Source organism: Crinia signifera, chromosome 3 (genome assembly GCF_055691185.1).
Source record: "Crinia signifera chromosome 3, ASM5569118v1, whole genome shotgun sequence".
Classification (NCBI taxonomy): Eukaryota; Metazoa; Chordata; class Amphibia; order Anura; family Myobatrachidae; genus Crinia; species Crinia signifera.
Window position 1 is genome coordinate 142,353,353 of NC_139219.1, and position 16,237 is coordinate 142,369,589.

The following is a 16,237-nucleotide window of genomic DNA, read 5'->3' on the forward strand; positions in this document are numbered from 1 at the left end:
ATGCTGGGATGTGTAGTTTCACAACATCTGGAGGGTCACAGTTTGGACATATCTGCAGTTTAGATAAACGACAGCAGACATGAGATAAGCAAAGAATTTGGAGATGGTTCTTAGGAACTTGTTGTATAGGATTCCAGACACCACAGTTCTCTCAACTGTAGAAATGTACTGGGCCTAGAGCCAAATTGCAAGATAGTCTAAATCTAAAGTACACTAGTGCAGTTAGCCAAAATTGGATAGTCAAAATAAGCTAAGAGCCAGAAACGCACAGTATGTCCACAGCTTAATGGTGCGTACACATGGTTAGATGTGGGATTCAAATTCAATATACTGTTCGATTAAATTTCTACTATATAGTCTTGCCTGGCAAGACTTTTTCTTTTCGATTTCCACTAAACATGGATGCGTGTCGGGATTGAATTTGCATCAAATGCTGCTAACAGCATTCGATGTGCATTCAATTTCGATTTGATTTTGCTTCTATAAGCAAAGCCGAAGAGAAAAATAGTGGAAATCTCACCGTGTGTACGACATATAAGAGTATAGAATATGGATACATTTCATAGAATACTTGTGGCTAAACACAGGAAGACAAATGTAAATATATCATCTCCAGTACAGTGGTGTTCATATATAACTTGCTGAGGTCAAACACCAAATATAGTACATTGAAATATACTAAGAATATGGCAGCAACAGTGATGTATCAATGCCTACAGATTGTTACATTTGTTATATTATGGCCTTGAAAACCCTTTAATAAAAAAAAGTTACGATAGATATCTATCTATCTATCCATCTATCTATCTAAAGAGTGGTCTACAAAAGGAACTATCTTTTCTGATTGAATCTTATTAATCACCTGTTTATACCCCTTTCAGACATACGACTGAAGAAGGATCATTTGATCCGAAATGCATTTGGCATGTTTGCCTTAAGGCCCATACACACTGGGCGACTTCGAGCTGAAAGCCGCTCAAAACAGCCGCCCAGTGTGTATGCCCTGGCGATGAGAACTACTGCGCATCATAGCTGGGAAAGCCACTCATCTGCTGGTTATAGCTCTGCAACGCCGTCTTCCCCCTCCGTCGGCGCCAGGCAGTGGGAAAGCCGCCCAGTGTGTATGGACCTTTAGTGGTACTTTAGATTTGGGACCTTTTGGACGGCTCCACCAGTATCTGGAACTGGACTGCCTTCCCCTTGGGACAATCCATCTACCTGCTGCTATACCCCAGGCTATTGTTTACATGCTTATTCCATCGTATTTATTGTAAGTGCACATCTTTATTAAAATCCCTTGTTTTTAAAGTTATGCACTATCTGTATCTCCTTTGTCATTTCATGGTTAAGAAATTGATGCTTGGAGGACTCTTTGTTATTGGAGTAATACTCCTGGAATTTCAACCCAGTAACGTATTGGGGACACCATAGCGCTATATAACAATTTATTTCCTGTTTCTAGACATACGACTCGGCAATTACACAGCATTTAGAGGGGCAGGTCATTTTGCCGGGAGCAGCCTCACACTGCACAGCAAATTACTGTAATTTACAACCAAGGTTCATCCTTTCACACAGAAAGAGGACCCATGTCGAACGGCAAATTACCGGGTAGAACTGCTTCACCCGATAATTTGGTTTTCTGTGTGAAAGAGGCATTAGAGTATGGATATTGAGTTCCTAGGAGCACCTCCAATGAGCTTGGTTATTCACCATTTATGGATAATATGCTGTTTTTAGTAAATGTCACCATCACTGCAACAAAAGTTCAGTGTGGGATAAATTTCTATTTTTGTAGATTGGTAATGGCCAAGGTTCTTCCTTCCATTATAACTTAAAAAGGACTCCCCTTGGCAAGAAGCATAGTGATGTTATGATCACCACTTTTCCTGTTTCACTTGCTCTAGTAATATCAATATTAGAAGCAGAAGCAGAAAGCTGGTGCAGATTGAGATAAAAAAAAAAAATCAGCCCAGGAAATTTCTAGAAGCAGCCCTCATGGAGGTGGGGTTGTAGCCTATTGAAGGGGCAAGATCCCGCCTCATAGGGACAGATTCTGAATTGGACACAGTTGCATCCATCCTTGTGTATTTTCCTGTAGTTTGGTCTGCAGGCTAATTCCACTGCAATGTCCTGGTGTCATGGGCAGACTGGGAATTTAAAGTGTCCCTGGAAAAATGTGGTCTCATCACACACCCACAGTGCAAGCCTGCCACATTCTACCCCCTAACACACCCACATGCCCCCTCCCCCCCCAACACACCCACACCACCAGTCTGTCACCTCTATCCACTCCTAGCCCCATATTACGCAACTGCAATTTGTTCTGTTGAGAGCTGTGTTTTTGCAGATGATAATAAACTTGTAATTGCATCACGGATCCCAGTGATGCCCCTGAAAATGTCGACATTGTGAAGCAGTCGACAGTTTGTGGTTGCCGAGCAGATGCTTGCTGACTTTATAAACATCAACATGGTTAGGGGCATCACATTGTAATACTTTATCTGGCACTGTTTTTATAGCACCTAATTATTTCTCTATCTAGCACTTTTTCTAATTATAGTTTTTTACCTGTGTAACACTCTTAACACATAGCTTATGGTTCTTATACCCCTTTCACACTGCACAAAATAACCTGGGTTGTTGCCAGGTCAACCCGGGTCTCTGTGCTGTATGAAAGGGCCATTTGAAATAAAAAAAAACCTAGGTCGGACTCGGGTTAATGGGCAGTGTAAACAGGTTCTGAGTCGGGCAACCCGGGTCCCGTTCACACTATAGGGAGGAGGCAGCATCAGCTCCAAGCGCTGCTGCCTCCTCCTTACCACTGATGATGCACCACCACGCCCCCTTTCTGACATCAGCAACACAGCTTATTGCCAGGTCTCTGTGGGGGCTAAATATCGTTGTCGCTCCCAGATCTGACTTGTGTCTAAATCCCGGGTGCGACAATATGGCCGTTCCAACCGATTGGAACGACCAATCCTTCTTTTTATGTAGGCATGATCACAATCCAATGTGGGAGCCCGCCAGTCCTTCATCGATCCTGACGAACCCTTCTGCAGGTGCAAAGATGAACGACCCGGTGTGTGTGATTTGTCCACCTCATTTAGTGTGTAGGCATGATGAACGAGGTGGCAATGATGTAATATATGGTTTGCAGTCCTTAAACGACCCATCTTTACACAATGGTTCTGCGTGTATGCATTATTAGGAGTGTTCTGGATTTTACATTTTAAAGGGAAATAGTGATCATGTACAATTCAATCCAATCCGTATATGGGCACCTTTACATAGGTCAGGGTTTCCTACCTGACCCTCTCCTTCAGGGAGAAAATGCTCTGTTCCTGGACTTCCATGGTAATGTATGATTGCCATCACCTGGGAGGAGCTAGGTAATTGATAAGAAAGGTGTTTCACCACAGGTGATGGCAATCATACATTACCAGGGAAGTCCAGGAACAGAGCATTTTCTCCCTGAAGGAGACGAGGTTGAAGTTGGCATCTTATTCGGCCAGCTTCTTATGCTGGGTACACACCAGGACGACTAGGGCCCGATTCTGTCAATTTAGATCCAATTCCGACCGGTTGTATGCAGATTGTATGTACTATCGTGTGTTTTTGACATTTATTTGATCCGATTCCGATCCAATGCGCGTTCACGCCGCTCGTTTGGTCGCATCTTTGGTCCTACGTGCTGCAGGTAGGATCCGTCAATCCCAGGCCGACCGACCGTCAATCGTATGCAGATAGTGAGTGTTTTTTGCCGCCTCCGTCGTCCGTCCCGTCGGTGCGTCCGTCGTTTGATCCAGCCTATTTGAGTGGCATTTCCTAAACACTCCCCCGGCGCCATGTTTTTCCACATAGCAAACAGCGCTGGCGCAGCAGTTGGACTCTCCTTCTTGTCTCAGCTCCCACAACAACAACCTGGTATGTTTGCACTCCCAATGCTCTCCTATGCATGCCCACTGTTGCCACCAATGTATATAGTGTGTATAGAGCACTGGTTTGTCAACCGTGCACCCGACCATGTCACTGTTTGCTCGGGTGGGCCCCATGTGTGTGTGTATACATATAACCAATGTCCACCATTGCAGTATTCCATGCACTCCTCTCTGCTAGGCCCCATTCACCTGTGTGTGTGAATAGCAATATGCACAATAAAATGTATAGTGGTTTTCATAAAAGTTTATTAACATTTTAAATACTTAAAACATAAGAACTAGGTAAACTGGTAACTCTAAAAATTTAAATATGAAACAAAACATGGGTATAACTATAACAACTAAAATGGTTTTATCTTTTTACAGTCCCAATGTCCAACGCAAAGGAACAAGAGTTTCTTGAAGGGTTTATTGAAAAATATCGTTCACACGAATGCCTGTGGCGAACAAAATCCAAGGAGTATTCAAACAAAATGAAAAGAAACCAAGCCTTGGAGGACTTGGCACGCTACAGTCTTCCATTTCACCCAGAGGCCAATGTTGAATGGGTGAGGAAACGCATCCAGAATCTGCGCACGGTGTTCTTAAAGGAACACAAGAAGGTGGAGGCTGCAAAGAAGTCTGGTGCTGGAGTCGACGAGATGTATCAAACATCGCTCTGGTACTATGATCGGTTGACATTCACCCTCAGCCAGGAGTCGATGAGGACAGGAGTAGTCCTGATGGTAGAACATGAAAACCAAGAAGTCACGGCGCAGGAGGAGGAGGAGGAGAATTCGCAGTCTGCATCGGTGAGTCTATTTTTTTGGCTATCTAATTGATTCCTCCTGCCAATCCACAGCCCCCTCCCCATTAAAGTAGGCCATGTACTCTTCCCTCACCTGTTTGGCTCGTGCACTCCCTGTGTAGTGTTGTGGTTTGCAAGGAGGATAGCTGCACTACCTCCTCTGGCAGTTCTTGGTCTTCTTGGAGTGCTGTGCCTGTAGCCCTTTGCTGTGTGGCTTTTCTGCGGAGCAAATTGTGCAGGACACAGCACGCCGTGACAACCCAGTCAATTTTGTCCACCCTCAGGTTAATGGCAGTGTGGAAAATACGAAACCGGCTAGCCAGGATGCCAAAAGCATTTTCCACAACACGCCGTGCCCTGGATAGCCTGTAGTTGAAGATCCTTTTGTCATGGTTCAGGCCCCTTTGCGCATATGGCTTCATGACATGCTCGTGCAGGCCAAAAGCCTCGTCTGCCACAAAAACAAAGTTAAGCCCCTGTTTAGTTTCCTGGACAGATGGCAAGTGAAGGGTGTTCGCTATGAGCCTTTCGTAGAACTTTGTGTCCTTGAAAGTGCCACCATCCGATGCACGGCCATTCCTTCCTACATCCAGGAAGATAAACTCATAGTTCGCATTAACAACAGCCATTAGTACAATGCTAAAATAGCCCTTGTAATTAAAATAGTAGGAACCACTATTGATAGGCTGGGCTATGCGGACATGTTTGCCATCAATGGCTCCACCGCAATTTGGAAAGTTCCATCGCTGTTCAAACTCCTCTGCGATGACTTTCCATTCATTCACGCTGGTAGGGAACTGAAATTAGAAGTAAATAGAATTGATTAGTAAACATGTTCAATTTTTTTACAGCTTGGTGACTACCCACCTGCAACCCCAGACCTATCTGTCCTATCTGAGAATGCATGCACATCTAACGAAGTTCCTACTCCAGAGAAGAAGGGAAAGACTCTCTGTTTTTTGGGGCACTCTTTAGCTACAGATAACGCCAGGACATCCCTGCGTATCTGGATTGATCAAAAGGATATATGAGTAAGGTTTGAGAAGGGTTACACTTGATTTAACCTGTTGGGTAGTTTCATAGAGAGGCAATGCCTCTAGTGGTCAAAAATAGCCGTGGGTAATTTTAGCTAGTTCACACAATGAAAAAGAGGGAGAATGGGGGCTTTTTTAGGGGATTCCCCACATTCTCCTGTAGGAAAATGGATTTCTTAAAATGTAGCTTTTAATAGGGTATTACTAAAAAAGGGGGGTAACTAGACAAACATGTAACTAGACTGGACACACGTACATATAAAACATAAAAAGGAAAGAACAGTATACGTAGAGTATATGCGTACACCGTTTCACTATCCTTATACAAATATTAACGTCACGTTAATAATGAAGTTCCGCCGAGTATAGATCCAGGTACCAGTCTACTGAGTAGTGTAGGGGTGCTATTAATGTCAAGTGCACCCAGTATCTGGTATCAGCTATAGTTTTCATGTATTCCACTATACAGCCTGTAGGTAGAATTCGGCTCGATGTCAGCCTTAGGTAGCCTATTAAATAAAGGTAGGGTTCCCGAGAAGGAAGATAGATACGAAGGTAAGTGGGTGATATGAAGATTCCTGTGGGGGTGGTGTGAGGTGTTCCCAGACCGACTTTATATACTTTCAACAAACAGGCAGTGGGATCTGGTCAGTCCATAGAAAGTCCCCCTTCCTGACTGACAGGTCCCTCTAATCCTGTGGTCAGCTGCCACCAAAGTAAATTGTGTGGGCTTTATAAGTATTGTGGGGGAGCACCTCCCCTCAAGGTCTCGAAAAAGTAGTGATTGGCTTTGAGCGGGCCCTTGCGTGACAGGCGGCTGCTGCCCAGCTTTGTATACCATATAACCAGAGTGGAATTAATACATGTTGTTATCTGAGGAGGTCCCCCTTCCTCAGACAATGTTTTCGACACAGCTGGCAGGCTGCCACCAGTTTGTATTTGGTGGGCCCTTTGGGGTATTGCGGGTGAGCGGGCCTGTGTGCACAGCAGGGGGGTTCCTAGATAGGAAGCCAATAAATAGGGGTGCTGCTGTCCAATTTCCTCCCTGCGTCTTCCTGTTGAAAAGGAATCTTTCAGTGCAGGGAGACACTAAGGGATGAAGACTGGGTGAGCGACCCCAGAAATGATTAGAAGAAATAAAGTGCTGGTGTGGTATGCTGCTTTCCTCCACTTGTGGCTAGCCACAGAGGTGGTGGATGAGCGATACCTATAGTTAGAATCCAGCCGAGACAGAGAAAAATAAGTGGATGAGAAGTTGGAAAATGAGTTAAAGGTAAGTTGTAGATTGAATGTGTAATATACGGGAACCGTTGGCTCTCTTAGTACTTGAACAACTGGCTAATGTCTACAGTGAGTAAGAGCCTGATCTGAGCTCATGCAGCTATTATCTGCTGATGTAAAAATCAATACCTCTGACTCACAGGGGGTGCTAATTAGAGTCTGATCACAAGTTGAGAAACATGTCTTAATTGCCTCAATATATACTGTACCCAGACAGTGCAAATGCTGTTCTGGGCAATATACTTAAAGGTACAAACTGTGCGGCTGCAGTTATTTGTTGGGAATCACAAAGAGAGTGTGTTTCAGAGCGTGTTGATGCGCTCCATATGAGTTATTATTATATACAATTCATAGCAAGTAATGCAGTCACAGTGAGGCAAAGGCTCATGAACACAACCTGTATAACTGTTATAAGTCAAGGAAAAACGAATAGGAGCTCATAAATGCAGGCTAATTGATTATTATTATATAAACAATACAATGTTTACAAGTACAGTGTTTGCCAGGTGTCGGGAGATTTGCGAGATACCTCAAATGAAGCATAGACTCCCAAATATATATGGATTTTTCAAAGATCAGCAAGTAGAGTGCTTCTGTGTATGCTGAATAGCTGCTGTTTATATAAGCAATACACTGTTAGAGCTGATGTTGTTATTGTAGGGCATAGACTCCAATAATAGAGCAAGCGGTTACCTGGATATCTGTAGAGCCGCTACCATATGAGAAAGATCAATTTAAAAGAAATACCTCGGAGCGCGCTGGTGCGCTCGTTGTGCCCGGAGGACCTGGGCAACTGCTAGCTGCAAGTGCAAGGAACACGTCTGTGTTTGGCGTTGCTTCTCTGCCGTCAGATGCAGAGTGTGCGGCGGTTCAGAGCGCGCTGATGCGCTCACTGTGCCCGGGAAGATTTGGGTGCACCTCCACATTTCTAAATTAATAGAAGATTTTGTCTTCAAAACATACTCTATATTGTGGAACATTTATCAAGAATTACAGGTCGATGTATATATCTATGTACATATCATTTTCTTTGTAAACTTCTAACCTGTGCACCGGTCGCAATTTCCACTTCCCCTTTCCCCTCTAAGAAATGAAGTTCCTACTCCGGCACGCACTCCGCCACCCACCCTGGAACCCACTCCACCACTCCCCCGTGCCAAAAAAATGCGTGGCAAAGGAAAAAAAGGAGAAGCAGCAGCACATGAAGAATTTATGATGCGGGCACATCAAGTCCTGCAAAGAAACCCAGACAAACATGACAACTACTTCACTTATGTGGCAGAGTGTGTTCGCAACATGGCTCCGGACCAGCAACTTACTTTTGAAAAGCTATGCATGGAGTTGGTGTATAATGGCAGTTTAGGGTATCTCAACAGTGGCACTAAAATAGTTGGCATTGGTAGTGCACCAGACACACCACTGTCATTAGAATCACCAGTGCCTACTCCGCCTGCCACCGTAGCAGGCCAGTCGAGAACAATTCCAACACATACCCAGTCAACACCTACACAGCCTTCTCAACCCCCCCAGTACCGTCAATTCTACAGTTCTTTACTGATAGAAGATCCAGAGTGTCCTGTTTTTGAGGATCTGTCTTAAAAAATAGGCTATTTTATCATTTACCATCGACATGGTCTCAGCTGCAGGTATGTGATGGCCACTGCTCACATGGCGTATGGCGCACATCAATGGGGCCGGGACCATTGCATCTGCGCCATGCGCCATGTGGGCCGCAGCCTTTACATATCTGCAGCAGACATCCTCTGCCACACAGTACCTTATCCCTACTGTTGTAAGGGCCTGTTCCAGAAGTTACCAGAGTGTGTTTTTTTTCTTTTTATATGCTGCTACCTGTACCTGCATTACCAGAGGGAGAACAGGATTCTCCTCAATCTGGATAGCAAACTCCATTTATTGCCCTTTTGTCTTTGCCAATAGTATGGGGTACTGTGCGGCAGACATGGTCTCAGCTGCAGGTATGTGATGGCCACTGCTCACATGTCGTATGGCGCACATCAATGGGGCCGGGACCATTGCATCTGCGCCATGCGCCATGTGGGCCGCAGCCTTTACATATCTGCCCAGTAGCCCATACTTATTGGGAAAGTTTAAACTGGGTCATACATACTTAAATCTTTATATATAGTGTGTGTTTTTGTACAATATCTTTTATATATGGTATTATAATATATTTGTGTTGACACAATCTATTTACTATTTTACATGTTTTACCTATGAAAGGCCTAAAAAAACTGTTTCTGTCCTAGGCCTAAATTATAAATAAAAATATTTTGTTTGCACAATAAAGTGTATGGTGTATATTTCATCCTTACCTTGCAATACTGGTACTGCAGCACCTTCACAATGGCTTTGCAGGTCTCCGGGATGATGAGGCCCAAAGCTTGCGGGGAGATGAGGGATCAAAACTTTAGGTCAGCAAGAGACCGTCCTGTCGCCAGAAACCTCAGGGTCACCACCAGCCGTTCCTCAGCAGGGATAGCCATGCGATACTTGGTATCCTGCTTCTCGATGTGGGGAGTCACCAGACGCAGCAATTCCTGGAATGTGGCATCATCCATCCTCAAGAAGTTACGAAAATCGTCTGGGTTATTCTCCCTGATGTCCCTGAGCAGTGGCATGTGCGAACGAGTCTGACGCTGAAGTAGCCACTGCTTTATATAGCATGATCTTTCTCTCCTGCGCTGGGCTCTCTGACGCCTGAGCTTCAAAACTACATAATAGAGCAGGTACTGTTGCTGGTGACTACCCATCACTGCATTCTCCATAGTGCAGGGTTAAAAGACACTTTGTAATGGCAGGCAAAACAAAGTAATGTGTAAATAGCTATGTCCAGCAGGTATAAACCAAGCCTCACTAGTAACAAAGCAGAAATACACTGGTTTAAAATGGCTGCTGCTATTCCTATCCCCCTCTGCTAGTCCTCCCCCTCTGCTAGTCCAGCCCCTTCATTCAAATTTCAAAGGCCAATCTGACGACGGTCGCATGTGTTCTTGCAAAAAAACAAAAACCAGCGATCCGACCGTCTTCACGACCATCGCGGGCACATCGGGATCGGATCTAGATCGTTCCGCCAAAAAAACACAATTTTTGCTAATCGTTTGCTGGGGACTGCCTGGGAGCTCCCGGGAAGTCCAAGGGAAATCGTTCCATGGTCGTCTATCGGTCGTGAACGACGGTGGTCGTCCTGGTGTGTACCCTACATTATTCACTTCTTATATGAGCTCAGGCTTCTTATTCAGGACAATCCCTTTTACAAGGGTTAATGAATCTTGGACCACAAATTTGACTGCAGAAATCAACACAGGGGGGTCAGGTACATATGACCCACTAGAAAATTATTTTGACCAACAAGGATTTGGGCAGAAATAGGGCACTAAAGTGGGCATGGGTCCCAGATGTCATTATTTTGAATAAGTAGCTGGTGTCCTGCAAGGGTTAAACAGCGTTGGTCAAAAAAAATTACACTTGGAATTCACACAGGGGGGTCACTTACATATGACCCACTTCCCATTTCTTTTGACCAACAAGGATTTGGGCAGTAAAGTGTTCATGGGTCCCAGATATCATTTTGAATAAGTAGCTGGTGTCCTGCAAGGGTTAATCAGCGTTGGTCAAATAATATTACACTTGAAACCCGCACAGGGGGGTCACATACAAATGGCACACATGCAATTTCTTTTGACCAACTAGGATTTGGGCAGAAATAGGGCACTAAAGTGGGCATAGGTCCCAGATGTCATCAAAAGAATGGTGATTCCTAATTTACTAATTACATAGAATACGGCCGCTAATTGGCGACCAAATACACCAGGAAAATACACTTCATTTTCCTGCCGTATTTGGCAGACGCCTGCATGGATCAGTCCCATGAGCCCCATGAGTATTATTTGCTTCCACGAGTCTCCCCTTGGAAGAGCTGTGGAAACCCGGCTGTCTCTCTTAGAGCAAGTCCATCGATCTGCGACTCCACGGCGCAGCTATTTAAAGTGTTGTGCCGTCAGCTCCAATTGGCTTGTGATTCACGAGCCGGGCATGTCTCGAGCCGGGATGTCTTCTGATCAGGTCCATGGTTATTTGAGATATAGCGCCGGGTCACCAGATATTTCATATAGGCGTGGACCTGCTCAAAAGACAGCTGGGCAGCCCACCACTCTCTGCCCGGCTGTCACATCACTTCCATTCTGTCAGGTGAGTCAGCATGCAAAAGCATCGGCTGCGGGTCGGGGGAAAGTGGTACGGCGACCTGCAATATATTTCTTACAGGTACGCCATACCACGCCGTACCCCATTACTTGCACCACTGATTTATATTAAAGTTTATAGAGTTTGGTACTTGTTTAGTTTCACGGCGGCAGCACGAGCCCGTTCTAGCTATGAATCTCGGCAGCTCGCCAGCTGCCTTACTTCTGTAATGTGCTTTATCAGCGTCCTACGCCGACTCCTCCAAGTCAGTGCAGCGCTGCTACTCCTAAGCTCCTGTGAAGGCTAGTGAGCACCTCTCATACAGCGCTTGTGCCGCATGATATCCTCTCTCCTGTGGAGAGGGGATCATGGGGGTGCCGGCAGAGAGGCGCTCCATCTTTGTGATACGTAGGAGTGTCTTAGACGCTCCAGCAGCAATGCAATGATACCCTCCTGCTTCTGACCTCTGAGTAGCTATTGCTCAGATGTATCATATGGCAGGTTTGAATGTGTTCCTGAAACACCCCCACTATCCACGCCATCCCGAAGCGTGACGAGCGTACGCGTTATGCATCCTCCCGACCTTTTCATACCCCCACCATCTACGTCGGCGTGGAGTTGATTTTATACAGCGTGGCAAGCGCAGCAAGCCACCGAGCCTGAAGCATGGCGAGCACAGCAAGCCCCGCGGATAACTTCACATGTATTCCGTGTCCGCTCGCCACACTATATAACATCAAATCCACGCCAATGTGGATGGTGGAGGTATAAAAAGGTCGGGAGGACGCGTAACGCGTCCCCTCGCGGGGCTCGCAACACTTCGGGATGGCGTGGATAGTGGGGGTATGAAATGGAGGCATTTGCCAGTATGTAACATGGAGTACTGGCAAATGCCTCCTTCATTGTGCATGATACGCAATTGCATCTGCACCCCCTCTTTGGAAAGGAGAGGCACGCGCTGCTCAGATGCAGGAGCGTCTCATTGCTGGAGTGTCTGAGACGCTCCTACGTCTGTCACAGATGGAGCGCCTCTCCGCCGGCGCATGCATGATCCCCTCTCCACAGAAGATAGGATATCATGCGGGTGCCAGCGCTGTGTGAGAGGCGCTCACTAGGCTTCACAGGAGCTTAGGAGTAGCAGCGCTGCTCTGCCTTGGGAGGAGTCAGCGTATGACGCTGATAAAGTACATTACAGAAGTAAGGCAGCTGGCGAGCTGCCAAGACTCATAGCTGGATTGGGCTCTTGCTGCCGCTGTGAAACTAAACCAGTACCTAAAGTTTAAACTGATTATACATCAATGTATGGTATACATTATTTGACCCGACCTGTTTAACTCTTACAAACTACAGCTACTTTGTCCATTCAAACAAATCTGTTGCCCATGCCCACTTTACTGCCTATTTTGATGGCAAAATGCCTATAGGTCAAAGAAATTTTTTGGTGCGTGATATGTAAGTGACCCCCCTGTGTGGGTTTCCAGTGTAATATTTTTTGACCAACGCTGTTCAACCCTTGCGGGACACCAGCTACTTATTCAAAATGATATCTGGGACCCATGCCCATTGTTGTGCCCTATTTCTGCCCAAATCCTAGTTGGTCAAAAGAAATTGCAAGTGGGTCATATGTACCTGACCCCCCTGTGCAGGTTTCAAGTGTCATACTGTTTGACCAACGCTGTTTAACCCTTGCAGGACACCAGCAACTTATTCAAAATAATGAAATCTGGGACCCATGCCCACTTTAGTGCCCTATTTCTGCACAATTCCTTGTTGGTCAAAAGAAATTGCAAGTGGGTCATATGTAAGTGACCCCCCTGTGTGATTTCCAAGTGTAAAATTTTTTGACCAACGCTGTTTAACCCTTGCAGGACACCAGCTACTTATTCAAAATGATATCTGGGACCCATGCCCATTGTTGTGCCCTATTTCTGCCCAAATCCTAGTTGGTCAAAAGAAATTGCAAGTGGGTCATATGTACCTGACCCCCCTGTGCAGGTTTCAAGTGTCATACTGTTTGACCAACGCTGTTTAACCCTTGCAGGACACCAGCAACTTATTCAAAATAATGAAATCTGGGACCCATGCCCACTTTAGTGCCCTATTTCTGCACAATTCCTTGTTGGTCAAAAGAAATTGCAAGTGGGTCATATGTAAGTGACCCCCCTGTGTGATTTCCAAGTGTAAAATTTTTTGACCAACGCTGTTTAACCCTTGCAGGACACCAGCTACTTATTCAAAATAATGACATCTGGGACCTATACCCAGTTTCGTGCAATATTTCTGCCCAAATCCTAGTTGGTCAAAAGAAATTGCATGTGTGTCATATGTACCTGACCCCCCTGTGCGGGTTTCAGGTGTAATATGTGGTACTCTTTACCTAGCATGGCGCCCATCGCGGGCATCGCATGCACTAAAAAACGGGTGCGACGCGATGCCCGTGATTTCCCATAGGGAACAATGTTAAAAGTGTCAATGGACGTGATTTTAGTGTTCAATGCCCGCGCTTTTTCCATAGGAAACAATGTTAAATGGGCCACAGAGCCCAAATAGTCCCCCTGAAGTCTGAAATGGCCCCCACAATTGTTAACGCCACCCCACGATCAACGTGAACCCGAAGCGTGGCGAGCGCAGCGAGCCCGCGAGGGGCGGCGGTACGCGTCCTCCGACCTTTTCATACCCCCACTATCCACGTCGGCGTGGAGTTGAGAATAGAATAGTGTGGCGAGCCCGAAGCGTGGCAAGCGCAGCGAGCCCCGCGGATACCTTCACAGGTAAACGCGTCCCTTCGCGGGCTTCACAGGTATCCGCGTGCGCTCGCCACGCTTCGGGCTCGGTGGCTCGCTGCGCTCGCCACACTATTCTATTCTCAACTCCACGCCGACGTGGATAGTGGGGGTATGAAAAGGTCGGAGGACGCGTACCGCCGCCGCTCGCCAGGCTTCGGGTTCACGTTGATCGTGGGGTGGCGTTAACAATTGTGGGGGCCATTTCAGACTTCAGAGGGACTATTAGGGCTCTGTGGCCCATTTAACATTGTTTCCTATGGAAAAATCGCGGGCATTGAGGCATTGAACACAAAAATCGCGTCCATTGACACTTTTAACATTGATCCCTATGGGAAATCTTACCCCCGATGACCGCGATGGACATCGTGGGCGGCGTTCTAGGTAAACAGTACCTAATATTTTTTGACCAACGCTGTTTAACCCTTACAGGACACCAGCTACTTATTCAAAATGATGACACCTGGGACCTATGCCCACTTTAGTGCCCTATTTCGGCCCAAAACCTTGTTGGTCAAAATAAATTGTAAGTGGGTCATATGTAGGTGAACCCCCTGTGTGGGTTTCAAGTGTAATATGTAGAGACCGGATTATATGCATTTGCATATTTGCCCGATTTTCAGCAGAAATTGCATATCTGACCTAAATGTCCTGATGGTGCATATTTGGCATAGCGCGGTCGGCGCGGAGCGTTCACCCTCACTTCCTGACTTTTTTTTTCTTTATGTGAGGAAACGCCGCTGATAGGCTGACAGAATCGCCCATCAGAGGAATGGATTGAGCGGCCTGTCAGCGCGGCGGGGGGTGGGATGTGGGTGGAAGAGTGTACGCTGCAGTGTGTACTGTAGGCTCTTCCAGCTACATCCCACACCCGCCGCGCTGACAGGCTGCCCGCCGCGCTGACAGGCTGTCCACCTCTGCTGACACGCGGGGAATGACTGCGCGCCACACGGGTGCTGGAGGCCCCGAACAGTGGTGCTTCTGGACAGAACACTGACCTCAACCAACGGATGGCAACGGTGAGTGTAACTTACAGCACAGTTTCTGCTGGGGCATTACAGTATGTGCACTTCTGCTGGGGGCATTATGTGTGTTATACTGCTGGGGGCATTATGTGGGGTATACTGCTGGGGGCATTATGTGGGGTATACTGCTGGGGGCATTATGTGGGGTATACTGCTGGGGGCATTATGTGGGGTATACTGCTGGGGGCATTATGTGGGGTATACTGCTGGGGGCATTATGTGGGGTATACTGCTGGGGGCATTATGTGGGGTATACCATACCTCCCAACTTCTGTCCGTATGCGTATGCAAATGAGGGCGCGGCTTATGCTAATTAGCCGCGACCTCATTTTCATACGAGAATAGACGCTGTGCGCATGCGCACAGCATCTATTCTACTAGATTGGGGGTCTCCCAACTGCCACCCCCCGCAGCGGGACAATGCCTGCCGCGGGTGGGACAGCGGGACAGGACCCGAAAATCGGGACTGTCCTTCTAAAATCGTGACAGTTGGGAGGTATGGGTATACTCCTGGGGGCATTATGTGGGGTATACTGCTGGGGCATTATGTGGGGTATACTGCTGGGGGCATTATGTGGGGTATACTGCTGGGGGCATTATGTGGGGTATACTGCTGGGGGGTCATTTACTACTTACTAATTGTATGCTGATTTAAATAAAAAACTATAAAATTTCACTTTATTTTGTATTTTTTATTTAGCATATTTTGACGCTTTTCATGCATATTTTAAGTATTTTTCATGCATATTTGCATGCATATTTCGAGCTTTTTATGTTGCATATAATCCTGTCTCTAGTGATATGTTTTGACCAACACTTTGCAGGACACCAGCTACTTGTGTAGGAGAATCTATGTTGATTAATGTCACATCGTTGCCCCAAAATTAAAATGTTAATATCGCCACCTGCGCCCAAGCTCTAACCCAAAGTGGAGTTATAATATAATTTTGTCCCCTGAAATGTGTCCAGCCCGATACCCAGCCTCACAGACTTGTATAACTCGCACACGTCACATAGCGCACACACACCATCTCACCACTCGCAGCGATATCACTTTGCCCGATAGCCCGGCAGGCGGAGTGCACTGTCCTGCAACCAAGTGTTCAGTGCCGGCGGCGGAGGCTGTTGCACTCTGCTTCTTACCAGTCGGACTTTCTTTTACTAGTACTACACGTTCTATGGC

The 16,237-nt window shown here is 46.4% G+C and overlaps 1 protein-coding gene across 1 annotated transcript in view; it reads right to left on the reverse strand.

Annotated features, from left to right (window-relative positions):
* LOC146063836 (armadillo repeat-containing protein 1-like) overlaps positions 1 to 16,210 on the reverse strand; it is a 49,172-nt gene extending 32,962 nt beyond the window's left edge. Inside the window, exon 1 of the mRNA XM_083176637.1 lies at positions 16,068 to 16,210. Coding sequence (XP_083032763.1) covers positions 16,068 to 16,085 — 18 coding nt within the window. The 5' untranslated portion in view covers positions 16,086 to 16,210. The remainder of the gene's footprint in view (positions 1 to 16,067) is intronic.
* Positions 16,211 to 16,237: the final 27 nt, after the last annotated feature.